Genomic DNA, 16,568 nt, shown 5'->3' on the forward strand with positions numbered 1-16,568 from the left:
AAAAATAAGACCAAAAATATAAATAAGTATTTGATACATGATAAAGATAGCATTTCAAATCTTTGGGGGGACGAGGGTGTGGATATGAATTTCTCAAAAAAGTAGGGGAAAATAACCAATTATCTGAAAAATATATTAGATATTGATCTCCCACCACACTGCCAAATATATTTCAACTATATAAAAGATTTATATGTAAATTTTGAAATCATAAAGAAAACAGAAGTGAGTAATAATTAATATTAACAATTATGAGGGGAAAAGATTTCTAAGCATGAAACCAAAAGCAGAAATCAAAAAAGGCTGCTGGTTTCAGCTTCATAAAAATTCACAAAAAAAGTACCACAGAGTAAAAAAAAAAAAAATTATAAACCAAGTTAAAAGACAAACTAGAGGAAAAGCAAGTATTTAATAAGAGGCTAATTTCCTTAATATGCAAACAAGTCAACAAGAGAAAAAAATAACAATCCAATTAAGGTAGACAAGAAAACACTAGTAAGTCATAGAAAAGCACAAAAGGCCTCAATAAATCTGGGGGAAAATACAAATAGCCAATAAAGATATGGAAAGATGTCCTACCTCGTTCATAATTAAAGGAATACAAAATAAAATGAATACACCTTTAACCCATCAGATCAGCAACAATGTAAATATAAAGATCATTCTTGGGTTGAAAAAAGTGTGTGGCAAACAAGCACTCTTGTACACTGACAGTAAAAATGAAATGTCACAATATTTTTGAAGTGAATTTGATATTACCTATCAAAATTTAAATTGCCCATACACCCAGCCCCAGTAATTACACTTCTAGAACTGTACCCATACCAGGGTAGCTTTTTAAAGCAAATACGTATACCCTAGCTGTCCATCAACAAGGAACTATTTAAATAAAATATCATCAGCCACAATGAAAAAAATACCATGCATCCATTAAAATAAATGATGTCTTCAGCATTATTTTGACGTGAAGCTAATCTAAGAACAGTATGTATAGTATGACTCCATTTGCATGTGTATGCGTATTTTCAAGCATGGGGTAGGAGATAAGACCTCTATGCAAGTGATGGTGCATCTACAGATCATGATCTCTGTCGGAAAAACTCTTGACAAGTGAAGTAGATGATAGATCTGAAATGACCTGGCCTAAAGTCCACACTTAACATATCAAAGTTTTTTTTTTTTTTAAGATTTTATTTATTTATTCCTGAGAGACACACACACACAGAGAGGCAGAGACACAGGCAGAGGGAGAAGCAGGCTCCATGCAGGGAGCCTGACGTGGGACTCAATCCCAGGTCTCCAGGATCATGCCCTGGGCTGAAGGCAGGGCTAAACCGCTGAGCCACTCAGGCTGCCCTCAAAGTTTGTTTTAAAGTGCCGTGGAGGAGAAAAATTTCCCAAGACCTAACATATAAGACTTAAAGACTACTATCACGAACACTGACTTTTAACTGTCTATACAGAAGACAGTTCTTTTTCAGAAAGAAAGAAAAAAAACTGTAGGAGGAAGGATTTAAATCTGTGTGTAGAATGGAGGAGATATAGCTATAATCTTCATTAGCATACATATGGACTCTGTGACCACTATGATCAAATACAGGCCTACAAAGGTACATAGCGTCTCTGAAGAAACAGAATAACGGCCACTTCTGGAGAGTCAGTCAAGGGAGACAAAACACAAGGATTTACATACTAACTTTTCACAAAAAACGTGTATTGGTTTTATAATTATCTAAATAAAACTTTAAGTTAAAAAACAAGACACAAAAAACATGTGTAACATATAACTTACAAATACCAATTTTTAAAATGACAAAAAATAAAAAATAAAATAAAATATAATAAAATGACAAAGATACCAAAAAGAGAGGACATTTACAGGTATTAAAACTATGTAGAACAACATCTGGAAAGATACACAGGAGACTGATAGTAGGTACCATCTCTGACAGAGACATAAAATCTAGAATCAAAGGAAGACTTACCTTTCATTGAAATAACTTTGGTACTGTTTGAATATTTTTTTAACAATAATGATTATTTTTTTATGTATCTAGACTATTCATCAGTAAAACAGAATAGAATGAATTTCCATAAAAGATCCATGCTATAACACAGATAAACCTCGAAAACATTATGCTCAGGAAAAGAAGCCAGCCACAAAGGCCACATACTGCACATTTAAATGGTGGTTAGCTGGTGCTGAAGGCAACAGGACTGACCACAAATTGGCATAAACCTCACTGGAGTGACAGAAATGTTCTAAAACTGGGGGTGCCTGGGTGGCTCAGTTAGTTGGTTAAGGGATTGACTAATTAATTAATTAATTTTGGCTCAGGTCAGGATCTCAGGATTGTGCGATCCCTGCGCTAGGGGTGGAGCTTGCTTAAGATTCTCCTTCCTTCCCTCCCAGCTTCAGCAGTGCCCCCTACCCCCACCCCCCAGGGCTCTCTGAGGGGGGGGGAGGGAGTAAAATACTGTCCTTCTGGTGAGAAAAAATGAAGAAAAAAAAAAGACAAAAAGATTAATGACTGTGAAATCAGAATGATGGGTACTCAGGCTTCATTACACTTTTTTTTTTTTCAAATTAAAAATGTAAGTCTATTAAAAAATAGCCAATGTACACACATAAAACTTAAGATCTCACCAAGCAAACAAAGAAATGCAAATTAGGGGCCCCTGAGTGGCTCAGTCAGTTAAGCTGTTAAGTGTCTGCCTTCCCTAAATCATGATCCCAGGGGTCCTTGAATTGAGCCCCAAATTGAGGTCCCTGCTCAGTGGGAAGCCTGTTTCTCCTGCTCCCTCTGCCTCTCCCCCTGCTTCTGCATGCTGTCAGATAAATAAAATCTTTAAACTATATACCTCTCTCACGTACAAATATCTACATATGCATACTTGTGAACACAAACTGACAACTGAGTAGTATTGTCAAGTGGCTTTATTTCTTTATTGTCTTCCTTCAACATTTCTGAATTTGTTGGTTTTCAGTATTACTACTTTTGTAGTCAGGGGGGAAAAATTCCACTTTCCAAAAAGCATACTTCGTTACAAAAAAAAAAAAAAAAGGACAGGGCAGCCCAGGTGGCTCAGCAGTTCAGCGCCGCCTTCGGCCCAGGGTGTGATCCTGGAGACCCGGGACAGGGTCCCACATCCGGCTCCCTGCAGGGAGCCTGCTTCTCTCTCAGCCTGTGTCTCTCTCTCTCTGCCTCTCTCTCTCTCTGTCTCTTATGAATAAATAAAATCTTTTTTAAAAAAATGGACAAAGGCCATGTTCAGCCAATTCATAAAAAAATACAATGGATATTTAGGACATAAAAGTACTCATCAGAAATGACAAAATACAAATTAAAACAAGTCTCATTTTTTTTAATCTACCAAGCTGAAAAAAAATTTTAATTGTAATATTCTGCATTGATGAGGTATTATTACTCACACAGTAGTGGTGGAAATACAAATTAGCCTGACCTTTATGAGATAGAGAATTTGGCAATTAAATATTAAGAGCACTAAAAGCCATGTTTATCTTTAGCTCGGCAACCTAATTCTAGGAAAAAATTCCTTTTTTTTTTTTTTTTTTTTTTTTAGGAAAAAATTCTAAGGAAATAATTAAGAATGCCAAGCAAAGACTTACCTACAAGGATATTCAATACTGAGGCTATAGTGACAAAAAATTAAAAACCCTGATATCCAATGAAAAAGGATTATTAAATTATTTTATATCCATGTAACAGAATACTATGAAGCCTTTAAAAGTGTAGAATCGTATTTATTAAAAACTAAGAACAGCCATAAGAGATTTTAAGTGAAAGCAGATTACAAATAGTGTGTGTAGCAGATGAAGAGTATCCACCAAAATTCTCATCTACTCAGAACCTCAGAAAGTGGTCTTATTTGGAAAGAGTCTGCAGTTTAGAAGAGATCAGGTTAGGCTGGGCCCAAAATCCAACTGCCTAGTGTCTTTTTGGGGAGGGAGAAATCTGGAGACACATACACAAGGAAGAAGGCCACGTGATTACTGAGGCAGAGATCAGAGTGAAAACAGCTACAAACCTAGAGAACCCCAAGAAATGTCATCAGAAGCTAAAAGATAAGGGAGGATTCTTCTCTAAAACCTTAGAGGGAACACAGCCATACTGATGCCCTGACTTCAACTTCTAGCCTCCCCAGAACTGTAAGAACATAACTTTTTGTTTTAAGCCACCCTATTTGTGATAATTTGTTATGGCAGCCCTAGCAACGTCCCTAGTGTATAAAACAGCAATCGGGTGCACACTGCTTAAATCTGAATCATACTTCTACCACTATTATCCATGTAACTTTAGGCAAATTATTTAACCTTACTGAATCTCTTTTCCTTTTCGTAAAATGAGGATAATGTTACTTACTTCCTAAAATTATTGTGAACATTAAATTATAGAGTAAACAATTACTTGGAAAGGTATCTGGAATATAGTAAATATTCCACTTTTGTAAAACATACAGGTACACACACATACTGTAGTATGAGAAAAATAGAGATGAAAAGGTTAAAATTATTTATCTCTGGCTCCTGTGAGTATGGCTTATTTCTGCTCCCTTTTTGCTGACTGGCACTTTCTAGCTTATCTGCAATGATTTATGTAACAATAAAACTTTATATCATAATAAAATAGTTATTTTTTAATTTAAAATTTTTAAAGGCAGTTGGTTTCCAGTTGTAGTTATATGCAAAACCCACCCTGCAGCCAGTGATCTCCATTTTCCCAAACCCTATTATCAAAGTATTACAAAAAATTAAAAAGTAAAATTTACTATAGAACAGAAATGCGGGGGTGCCAGGGTGGCTCACTCCATTAAGTGTCTGCCTTTGGCTCAGATCATGATCCCAAGGTGTGGGGATCAAGCCCCATATTAGGCTCCCTGCTGAGCAGGGAGTCTGCCTCTCCCTCTCCCTCTGCTTGTGCTCCATTGAAAGAAAGGAAAGGGAAAGAAAAGGGAAAGGGGAAGGGAGGGGAGGGGAGGGGAGGGGAGGAAAGAGGCCAAAGCAAAGGAAAGGAAAGCTAACCAGAAAGCACTTTAGAAAGCACACTGTGTATCATTCAATGGAGTAGTAGGCTGTTGCTCCATAATAGGCTGTGAATCACTGACCTCAAGCACAATAATTCAAGTGTGAACCTTTGGAAACACTTCACAGAGCCAAGGCTCAAACATAAGAAAACACCACTGTTCATTTTTTAAAGTGAGTCTTTTAAAATCCAGTACATAGTAATTTCAGTGGGCCTGAGTTCCATATTTGGAATAAATTGTTCCCTCCCAAGACATATATTAACTTTGGCAAATCATTAGAAAACCACTCACAAAATCAATTACGCTTACAAGTGAAAAATGTATTAGTTTCATCTGCACAAGGCAACTTAATAATAAGAGCTAAACCTCTTCTGTGAGTTTCAGTCTTGTGTTTTAGGTTCCTAAAAAGTTTAACTCATAAAATGTGTTCCCTGACAATCTCTCATAAGCAAATTCAGATGAACTCACTAGTTAACACATTTTGCTCTTAACATAGCAAAAGAACTTTTTAATAATTATATGTAATTACTGGATGAGAGGCTGTTGCTCAATACAGTGAAGAAATTCTACTGTACTTGAAGAGATCAAATCTACCTCTGCACTTTTAGAAAAGTATGTATCTATTTGATCATCCCATCCAAGTATCATGACAACTAATTCAGTTCAAGGGCTGTGGTATCCATTATACTGGATAGGAAGAACAATTATTCAAATTGCAATACCACTGCTGTTAAAATACATATATGCACACACACTTCTCTAAGTATATATGTGTATATATATGCATGCAAAATTCTAAAGGCATAGAAATTTTCTAAAAGGTACAGAAAAAAACAGACAGTAGTTGCTATATGTGGAAAGGAAAGGGGACTTCTGCTTCTCACTTTTAGCCCAGAGTTTGCAAATTAGTGGCCCAAGGACCACATCCTACCTATAGATGTGCTTTATTTGGCCCATACAGTGTTTTAAAAATATTTGAATTAGTTGCCAACATTTGAAAATCAGGAAATTTTCCATAAAACTCTGATTTACTGGCTTCTCTTGAAAAAATGGAAAAATCTAAGAACACTAGGACGCCATTCCATCCTGGTAATATTTGAATTAAGGGAAGTAACCTTCTTAAAAAAGACAAGTACTTTCTAGCGCTTGTTTCTTTCCAACACTTCAACTGTTCAGATTCGCCTCCTGACATCTATAGACATTTTAGTTTGCAACCCCTGTGAAGGCCTTTCTAAACTACTTGAACTTACTATGTGCTTATATTACTTTTTAAATTTTTTCCTCAATGAAATACAGAAAAACTTTAGAGACCCCACAAAATATTTTTCTCCATTCACATCTAAATAAATGTTACCTAATATTCAGTTCAAGGAAATATGCCTGAAAAGGTAGGTATATAAGGTGGGCCAATATTTAGAGGGCTCAAATTGCTTCCAGATACAATATTCTTGCTGTTTAATTTTAATTTCTTTCACGTCATGTTTGGAATATATACTGGCAACATTTAAATCTTATGGCAAATGAAATCCACAAAGAAAAAAAAGCCTTAAAAAGAGCCTAGATTATAGAACTTATTTCTTCAAGATTTCTATAAAAACGAAGTCTTTACTCCATTTACCTAAACAGCTTACTTCAAATATTTACTGAGCACCAAATATATACCATTCATGGCAGCAGATGTTCTGGGAGAACCAAAAACTATTAGGGTGTATTTTCCTCTCCTGCGTACGTATCATATGTGATCAATGATATTAAAAAGGCAAGAGTGGAGTTTAGAGAAGACAGCACTACTACAGTGATTAGTGTCCCAATTTCAAAAAAAAAAAAAAAAAAGGATCTCATGAGGCATAAGAAAAGGAAAGAACATTCTAGGTAGAAGAAAAAGTTTAAAATTGGGAAAACAAAAGTAGGTGTGGAAAATGACCAACAAATCAGTTTGAATGGAACAGAGAGAAAGAAGATATCCAGAATAAAGATATACCAGAAAGGTTTTTGTTGGGGGCACCTGGCTGGCTCAGTCAGTTGTCTGTCTTTGGCTTATGTCATAATCTCAGGGTTCTCAGGCTGCCTGCTCAGTTGAGAGCCTGCTTCTCCTGCTCCTAGTGCTCCCCCCCCCAACTTATGCATGTGCACACTCCCTCTGCCTCAAATAAATAAATAAAATCTTAAAAAAAAAAAAAAGAAAAGAAAAGATACGCCAGAAATGTAGAGATAGATAAACCAGGACCAATCTTTGGAGGGCCCTGAATGTCAAGCTCTGTTCTTTTTCTAGTATTCAACAAGGGCATTGTTAAAGGTTTTTAAGAAGAAAAAAAATGCACCAAAATAAAGCTGTGATTTAAAAGATTAATCTGGGTGGGTGGAGGGACAGGGTAACTGAGTGACAGGCATTAAGGAAGGCATGTGATGTGATGAGCACTGGATATATGTTGGCAAATTGAATTTAAATTTAAAAAAAAAAAAAAAAGGACGCCTGGATGGCTTAGCAGTTGAGCGTCTGCCTTTGACTCCGGTCGTGATCCCGGAGTCCTGGGATCGAGTCCGACATTGGGCTTCCAGCATGGAGCCTGCTTCTCCCTCTGCCTGTCTCTGCCTCTTTTTCTCTCATGAATAAATAAATAAAAATCTTATTAAAAAAAGAAAGATAGATTTATCTGGTAGTGGTGTGTCCATTAAATGGATTAGAAGGAAGAGCGCCAGGTGTAGAAAGCCAATTTGGAGAGTGTTCCTGTTAAGGTTGTGGCAAGGGGAATGGAAAAAAGAGTTGGGAAGTGCACTGCAGAGTGGAAACGAATGGGGTTTGGCAAATGATTTGAGGTCTCCAGGAACAAGAGGGCATTGGATAGAATTCAGTTCGAGCCTAATGTCTGGAAGACCAATGGAGCTATTAACAGAAAAGGGAAAAATCAGAATGAAAAGCGGGCTAGTAGGATGGGGAAAAGGATAGATTGACTTTTTAAAAACACATTTAGTTTTGCCAACAATATAACATCCATAACATATTCCACCATGAGAAAACCTTGCACCCTTTTCTGGCCCAATTTTTAGGTTTAGCCAAAGAGAGTATATATCCTATACAAGTAAAGGATATATTTAATACAGAGTCAATGAGAAGCCAGTCACAGAGCATATTAAGCTAAATTAAAATTAAGCTACAAGGCAGCCCAGGTGGCTCAGCAGTTTAGCGCCACCTTTGGTCTGGGGCATGATCCTGGAGTCCCGGGATCAAGCTCTCCCTGCATGGAGCCTGCTTCTCCCTCTGCTTGTGTCTCTGCCTCTCTCTCTCTCTCTCTCTCTGAATAAATCTTTTATAAAAACAAAACAAAATTAAGCTACAATAGGATTAAGTTGGACTCCTACCTCACTTTCTATACAAAAATTAACTCAAAATAGGTCAGTCATCTAAATATAAAACATGAGGGAACCCTGGGTGGCGCAGTGGTTTAGCGCCTGCCTTTGGCCCAGGGCGCGATCCTGGAGACCCGGGATCGAGTCCCACGTCGGGCTCCCGGTGCATGGAGCCTGCTTCTCCCTCTGCCTGTGTTTCTGCCTCTCTCTGTGTGTGTGGGTGACTATCATAAAAAAAAAAAAAAAAAAAAAAAAAAAAATTTAAATATAAAACATGAAATCTTAAAACTCTAAGAAAAAACATAGAGATAAATCTTCATGACCTTGGGATTAGCAATAGATTATTATATCCAATGCAAAAAGCACAAGCAACAACAAAAAAATTAGATAAACTAGATGGCATCCAAAATAAAAACATGTGCATTGAAGGATGTTATCAAGAAAATGAAAAGACAACCTATAGAATGGGAGACAATACTTGCAAATCACATATCTGATAAGGGTCTAGTATACAGAACATATAAAGAACTCTTACAACTGAACAAAAAAGACAACCCAAATTAAAAAAAAAAAAACAAAAGGACTTGAAAAAACACTTCTCCAAGGAAGTATACAAATGGCTAAAAAACATACTAAAAGGCATTCAGTATCATTAGTAATCAGAGCAATAGAAATAAAAATTGCAATGAGGTTCCACTTCATACTCATATGAATAGCTATAATTTAATAAAGGATAATAGTGGTTGGTAAGGTTATGGAGAAACTGGGACAGACCTTTGTTCATTGCTGGGGGATATAAAATAATTCAATTGCTATGGAAAATACTTCGATGGTTCCTCAAAAAGTTAAACATAGAATTACCGTTAAGACCCAGCAATTCAATTCCTAAGTATTTAACCAAAAGAAGTAAAAACAGGTACTCAAATATGTGTACATGCATTCTCATACAGCACTATTCACAATAGCCAGAAGCTGGAAGTGGCTTGAACATCCATCAACAGATGAATGGATAAATTGTGGTATCAGCATACATTGAAATATTATTTAGCCACAAAAAGTAATGAAATACTGATACATGCTATACAATATGGATGAACCTTTAGAAGACATTAGACACAAAAGGACTAATATTGTATGGCTCCCTTCATATGAAATATCCAGAATAGGTACACATCCATAGATAAAGACTTCAGATTGATGGTTGTCAAGGCAAAGGAAGAAAATGGTGACCCGGGTGATTGCCAGAGCTTGGGTTTCCAGGGAATGAGGAGCAACTGCTTTGACAGGTGTAGGGTTTCCTTTTGGGGTGTTGAAAATGTTTTGGCTACAAAGAAGTGGTAGCTACCACATTGTGAATGTGGTAAATGCCACTGAATTGTTCACTTTGTCATGGTTTGATTTCATGTTATGTTGATTTCATCTCAATTTTTAAAAAATCAACAATATTTCAAACAAAAAATAAAAATAAATCCATGTCTTGTCATTCCTGAGTCCATTAACCAACCACATTTTACCCAAGCCAAGCTCCTAGATGGCTCTGCTCCACTTGCTCCTTCCTGGTTTCACTCAGGAAATAGACTTTACCTACAATATACTGCTTTTCCATCAATTCAAATCCACTAATTATTTCAAAACTTCTAAGAACACAACTTGCCTATGGCAGCCATTCAATCTTTGTGAATCACTGGTTGTATTTGATTCAGTCCATTCCTACCTGTCTGAAATTTTATACAGTTAATTCGGTATTGATATATGAATGTTTCTGCATTATCCTGAAAATTTTCTCTGATCATTTCAGACATGTTCTTTTCCTACTAGAGCACAAATTATAATAGTAGCTGTCTTCTGCTTTTTGTATTACACTGTCTGCTAAGGATCTATCCGAAATACATTCATTTAAATACTATCTGGTTGATAGTTTTTGCTGTTATGTGCTACACAAATTTTGTGTGGAAGGAGTGGGAAGATAAGATATGGTAAAGAAACCACTTCCACCCACCCTAGCTATAATGGAGATTAGTTTTGACTTCATCTATGATCAGGAATACAAGTCCCACAGCAATACCGTTTGTAAAGACTTCCTGTAAGGCAACAATGTATGTTTTACTGTGCTCCTTTTAAAACTAAAATGAATCTAAATGCTCTATTTGTAAACTTGTTTATATCATACCCAGAGTCCCACTTTGTATGTGTCACTCAAAAAAGGTAAGAACAAAGTAGAAGAGAAGAACTCCAAAGCAAGAACTCCCAATCTCCTTGAAAATGTCATAGAGTGTAGGACACTGGGGTGGCTCAGTCTGTTGAGAATCCGACTCGATTTCGGCTCAGGTCATGATCTCAGATCAGGGTCATGGTCTTAGGGTTGTGAGATCTAGTGAGTGGGGCTTGTGCTCAGCAGGGAATCTGCTTGAGATTCTCTCTCTCCTTTTCCCTCTGCCCCTCTCCCACTTTAAATAAATAAATATTTTTTAAAAAGGTCATAGAATGTTATGCAATCCTTCCCTACCCTCTTCCTAAAATTGCTGCTTGGCACAAATTATTTTCAAGAAACCCAGTATTAATATCATGGTTTATCTGTTATAAAGGGACTTTTCCTAGACTCATGCATATAAACCAGAGAATGGATCAGAAACTCATTTACCATGCAGGTGACTGAGAAATGGATTAAGATCAGGCAGGAGAGGTACTGTGAAATAAGAGGTACAACTGAGGGCAGCCCCGGTGGCGCAGCGGTTTGGCGCCGCCTGCAGCCTGGGGTGTGATCCTGGAGACCCCGGGATCGAGTCCCACATCGGGCTTCCTGCATGGAGCCTGCTTCTCCCTCTCCCTGTGTCTCTGCCTCTCTCTCTGTGTCTATGAATAAATAAATAAAATCTTTAAAAAAAAAAAAAAAGAGGTACAACTGATTTTCATGTCTAGATTCTGATTTTCCTTCACTGTGTCAGTTATACCTTTATTTTATTCAGTTGGGTGCCTCTGACAATGTTGACAAAGTCAACAGGACAAGACTGATAAAAACATTTTCCTCCAAGTTACTTTTCTAGAAAACATCTGTTCCATCCATGATGGGCATATGTAATGTTCCAAAAAATACAAAATACTTCCTGAAGATACCTGCAGATAACCTAGGATGTTGCAACACCACAACTGCAAAGCACTAGCCAAATGAACAGTCAATACAGGCTATATGCTAGTCAAAATTATTGTATTTATACCTGTAACTCCTAAGTTAATGTCCTCTAAAAACCTAGAAGTATTAAAAAATAAAATAAAATCTAGGGGATCTGGTTAGCTCAGTTAGTAGAGCATGCAACTCTCAATCTCGAGGTCTTGAGTTCAAGCTCCAAGATGCGCATGGAGCCTACTTTAATAAAAAATAAAAATAAAATCTAAAAGTGTTATTTGCCTCTTGTCACAAATGCTAAAGAACTCACTTTAAAAACACGAGACAAAAGATTTTGAAGGCCAGAAGTGAATTTAAAATCTTATGTAACGTTAAACTGTACACTTAAATAAAATGGCTTACGTTAAATTTTTATGCTGGTTTCCCCTTAAAACAAAAAATGTATTAGACTACATTAAAGGATGAGAAACCACTAAATTGAATGTGCTTAAATTATAAAAGGTTAAAAAGCTTTAGTGATTTGATTAACAGAAACTTTCTGACCTCTTAAGGAAGATGTTTATTAGATATTCTCCATCTCCAAGGAGGGTATAAGCAATGAAAAAGTCTAAACTGTAGTAAGAGAGATTTAGTTTTGACAAAATTCTAACTAGAAAAGTAATTAAACACAATAATAAGGTATCATGCAAATCTCTGCCCTCAGGGATGTAAGAATAAGCGATCTTGGAAGTATTATACTCAATTCTTCAGGAAAAACTGAAATGAACTAGAGGATCTCTTAAGCAGCTTCCAGTTTTAGAATTCCAGATTCTATACTCAAAGCCCAGTAGTATCTCTCTGCAAGACATTATACCTACAGAAAGTTTTTTTTTTTTTTTTCCTACAGAAAGTTATACTAATCTATAAGCCATTCCAGTTGGCTTCAGATATTGGGTCTTTTCACACCATTTATTCATTTTATGTACTCACTTAGGAACTGAAAATTGACTACTTTTTTTAAGAGGCAGTTCTATCAATTCTCCAGCAGCATGGCTGCCAACTCAGGTTTATCACTACAAAAAAATGCTTACATTGAAACATACTTGGTTCCAAATTAAACAAATAAATATATCTACATACTGCACAAGGAACAACTAGAAAAAAAAATTCTAGGGTAGATAATTTACAAAGCCAAAACATTCAATTTAGTTCAACAGCTTCTTAAAAAGTTGTTTGTTACTGAAAACAAAAAATACTTTTGAAAACAGAAGCATAGTCTTTCCAACTTGAGTTTCATTTTAGAAAACTTATGGCCTACATTTTAAAATAATTTTTAACTTACCATATTATTTTCTAACAGTTATCAAACAACTAAATGATGGTTATTTATTAAAATGCACAGCAGGCACTTATGAAGTCACAGTAAAGTTAATCATCTCAAATTCAACAGGTTAATCACAACAATTTGAGAGAGATTTTGCTAACCTGTATTAGGATTATCTCAACAGTTTACAAAACTGGATATTAAACGATACTTAAAAATAATAAGTATCTAGATCATATATTTCTTTTTTTTAAAGATTTTATTTATTTATTCATGAGAAGCAGAGAGAAAGGCAGAGACATAGGCAGAGGAAGAAGCAGGCTCCCTGTGGGGAGCCTGATGCGGGACTTGATCCCAGGACCCCAGTATCACCCCCTGAACCAAAGGCAGAGGCTCAACCCACTGAGCCACCTAGTTGCCCCTAGACTATGTAACACACAAATGTTTTGACCAAGTACAAATGTACAATTTCATTTATTTTAACTAGATCTTATTAATTATAATGAATATTTGTTTAAAACAAAAATCTAAGAAGACAAATTTAGCCAGGTCAAAATAGCAATCAAAATACAATACTGCAGCTAACTACTTTCATTAGAAAGAAAAGAATACCAAGCCTCCTTTCAGTTCAGAAATAGTTTTTCATTTTATAATCAAAGACAAAAAATATGACTTCTACAGCCAAAAAATAAGGTAATGTAGCTTATAGCTGAGTTATCACTTAATTGCCTGGATTTCTAAGAAGCTACTAACTTCTAACCACTTTAAAACCTGATATGACTTTACAGCCAAAAAATAAGGTAGTGTAGCTTAAAGCTGAGTTATCACTTAATTGCCTGGATTTCTAAGAAGCTACTAACTTCTAACTACTTTAAAACCTGAATCCATCTTTTAATGGCTCATTGCTTTGTTCAGAAGTGTATCGCACCTTGTTCCCCCCCTCCCTTTTTTTAAGATTTTATTTATTTATTAATGAGAGAGAGAGATAGAGACAGGCATAGACATAGGCAGAGGGAGAAACAGGCTCCACGCAGGAAGCCCGATGTGGGACCCAATCACAGAACTACGGGATCACACCCTGAGCCAAAGGCAGCCACTCAACCACTGAGCCACCCAGGCGTCCCTATCACACCTTGTTTCTTACAGATGTCATCTCATTAGAATACATGGTGTCTTTGAGCTTAATAATTTTTTATTTAAAAATCCAAGTAAAATTTTTATAAGGCAACTATAATTTTTAAGTTATTTTTTTTCTTATCCACACTGGGCCTCATCTTTCACAACACCTAAAAACAATCTTAGATGTTAAACACACACACCTCAAACATATAAAATTCATTACACTGGTTCTGTAGCCATAATAATTATACTAATAAATACTGACTCTAAAGAACTAAAAACTTATAAGGGCAGGGTTTCAGTGGTACAACTCAAAAAGCAGTGGGGAGAAATAATGATCCTCCCCTACCAAACTGGTAGCAACAATATGCCATTTCCTATGCTAAAGTAGTATAAACAAGGAAGAAAAAGAGCTGGAGGTACAGAAGTAGGTAGATAAGAGAACCCTCATCAAGATACAGCTTTACTTCCAAATTTCACTAGTGTAATACTTGTTCTCAATGTTTTCAATAACCTCTACCACGGACTATTTAAACACCATAGGTTGGTGTTCAGAAAACTACTAGAAGCTGTAAGTCCCTCTCTTAGATAATCCCAGACATAAAAGATAGAAGTGGGGATCACAAATGCTTCTTCAATTATAAAGACTTTCTCCTGCATTCAATGCCTCAAAAAGTTTTCTAAAATCTAAAAAACTCCACTCTTGCTACAACAATCAAGTTTAAAGGTAAAATAACAAGACCTACCAATGATGCAACAATGAAAAAAAATTCACACACCACTCTTGGTGTGACCACAGCTACAAGTAAGATGAGCATCATTCCAGAAAGGACTAGAAGAAGAATGAGATAAAGAGGAGGCTTACAGCCTCTTTTTTTTTTTTTTTTTCTGGCATTGCCTGAGGCATTCAGTGGACATGGAATAAAGGGAAAGCTGGTTGTATAAGTGATGCCAAGAGAAACAAGATTCCACATGTCAGGGGACTGAATGCCCAAACACAGAGAGCAAAGGGCACTCATCCCATGGCTTTCTGACCAAAGAAAAATGAGTTGTTTCACCTGAAATCCTTTCAAAGTAAGTCTGATGGTCTCTACTTCATCACTCACCCTAAGTGAACTCCACAACCCCTTCTCCTAGAACAAGGAGAAGCCCTGCTTATCAAAAATAGCAAGTGCTACATTCAAAGCCAAGAAACACTCCTTTAGTCTAAGTGCCATGGTCTTCTGCCTTAATTCTACAAGGAGACACCAAGCCAAAAAACTGGTTCCCAGCCTAAGCCAAGCTCTCCATTTTCCCAAACATCCCAAATAACTCAGCTTTATTTCAGATAAGCCCCTCCCCACTCTGACATCCTGGGGTCCAGGGCTCCAGTCCCCTCAGAAAGTTCCCTCGTCCAAGATGATCTCCTTTCCTTCACCTTTCCTAAGGCTTTCCCGGACCCAGCCCCAGGTCCAGCACTTTTCTGGCCTTCCGTTAGTAGATCTACTAGCATACCCCCCCCACTCCTCTCTGGCACAACTCTTCAGGAAAGTCATCTCTCTTACCGTACTCACTTGTCCTCCCCCATAATATTGTTTTCCTTTTTCCCTATCATTCCTCGAATGGAGAAACCCAAACAAACACGCACACGCACGCACACACAATATGTGTTCTCAGCTCCCAACTCCCAAGTCTCTCCCGTGCCCCAGGTTCTTCCATTAACACCGAATTATCTCCCGGAGTTCCCCCTTATCCCGGTCTTCCTCGACCCTAACTCCATACTCCCAGCTTTTTTCCCACTCCCCAAATTCCTATTTCCTATTCTGCTTACTCTTAACCAACACCACAGCCCTCTTGCGCTCAGGTCTACTCCTGTGCCTCCGTACTCAAGTCTCTCCCGACGTTCCTCGGCCCCTAATTCTCCGCAGAACCTCAGGAGCCCCTCCCCAACCTCCCCTCCGCCCCTCCTGCACCCGTGGCCCCCCACTCCCCTCGAACGTCCTCTCTAGCCTTGCTCAGCCCCCCAATTTCTCCCCAGTCCCCGAGGCACCCCACACGCCGTCCACGCCCTGGGAAGGGGGTGCCCCTCAGTGCCCGCCCGGCCCGCCCTACCGCCGAGCTCGGGTGTCCCTTCCCTTCCCCGCGGGCCCCAGTGCTGGCGCGGCGGGGCCGGCTCACCAGTTGGTCATGTCCAGGAAGAAGGCGCAGCCGGCCGGGTTGAGCTGGAAGCCGAGGAGCCGCTGGAACTCGGAGATGAGCACGTCCTTGTCGGTGGTGCCCAAGCAGCTGAACTTCTGCATCAGCTCGGGGTCCAGGTCCACGTCCATGCCCTCCATGGCTGGGGCCGGACACCCGCCTCCCCGCCTCCTCGCAACCTAGCCGCCGCCGCCGCCGCCGCCGCCGCCGCCGCGCCGCCGGGCCCGGGGACAGGGAGGGGGCCCGCTGCTAGCAGGCGCCGCGACCCCGCTCCTTTGAGGTAGGCCCCGGGCCTCTCACCGCCTCATAGGGATAAACTCACTCAGCCACTCACTCACACTCTCGCTCCCCCCCCTCCCACCCCCCCCAGCGCCGCCGCCTCCGCCGCCGCCGCCTCTCGCTTCGCCGCCGCCTCCGCCTCCTCCCGCGCCGCGCCCACTGCGCAAGCGCCGC

General features: G+C 38.5%; 1 protein-coding gene across 2 annotated transcripts in view; it reads right to left on the reverse strand.

Moving 5' to 3' along the window:
* The window catches only part of ILRUN (inflammation and lipid regulator with UBA-like and NBR1-like domains), a 94,488-nt gene extending 78,038 nt beyond the window's left edge, over positions 1–16,450 (reverse strand). The window contains exon 1 of one of the 2 annotated variants that reach the window (XM_038553796.1): positions 16,098–16,450. In XM_038553796.1, the coding sequence (XP_038409724.1) occupies positions 16,098–16,255 (158 nt within the window). In that variant the 5' untranslated portion in view covers positions 16,256–16,450. The remainder of the gene's footprint in view (positions 1–16,097) is intronic. The other variant, XM_038553797.1, reaches the window with a different exon arrangement.
* Positions 16,451–16,568: the final 118 nt, after the last annotated feature.

This window comes from Canis lupus, chromosome 12, assembly GCF_011100685.1.
Source record: "Canis lupus familiaris isolate Mischka breed German Shepherd chromosome 12, alternate assembly UU_Cfam_GSD_1.0, whole genome shotgun sequence".
NCBI classification, from domain to species: domain Eukaryota; kingdom Metazoa; phylum Chordata; class Mammalia; order Carnivora; family Canidae; genus Canis; species Canis lupus.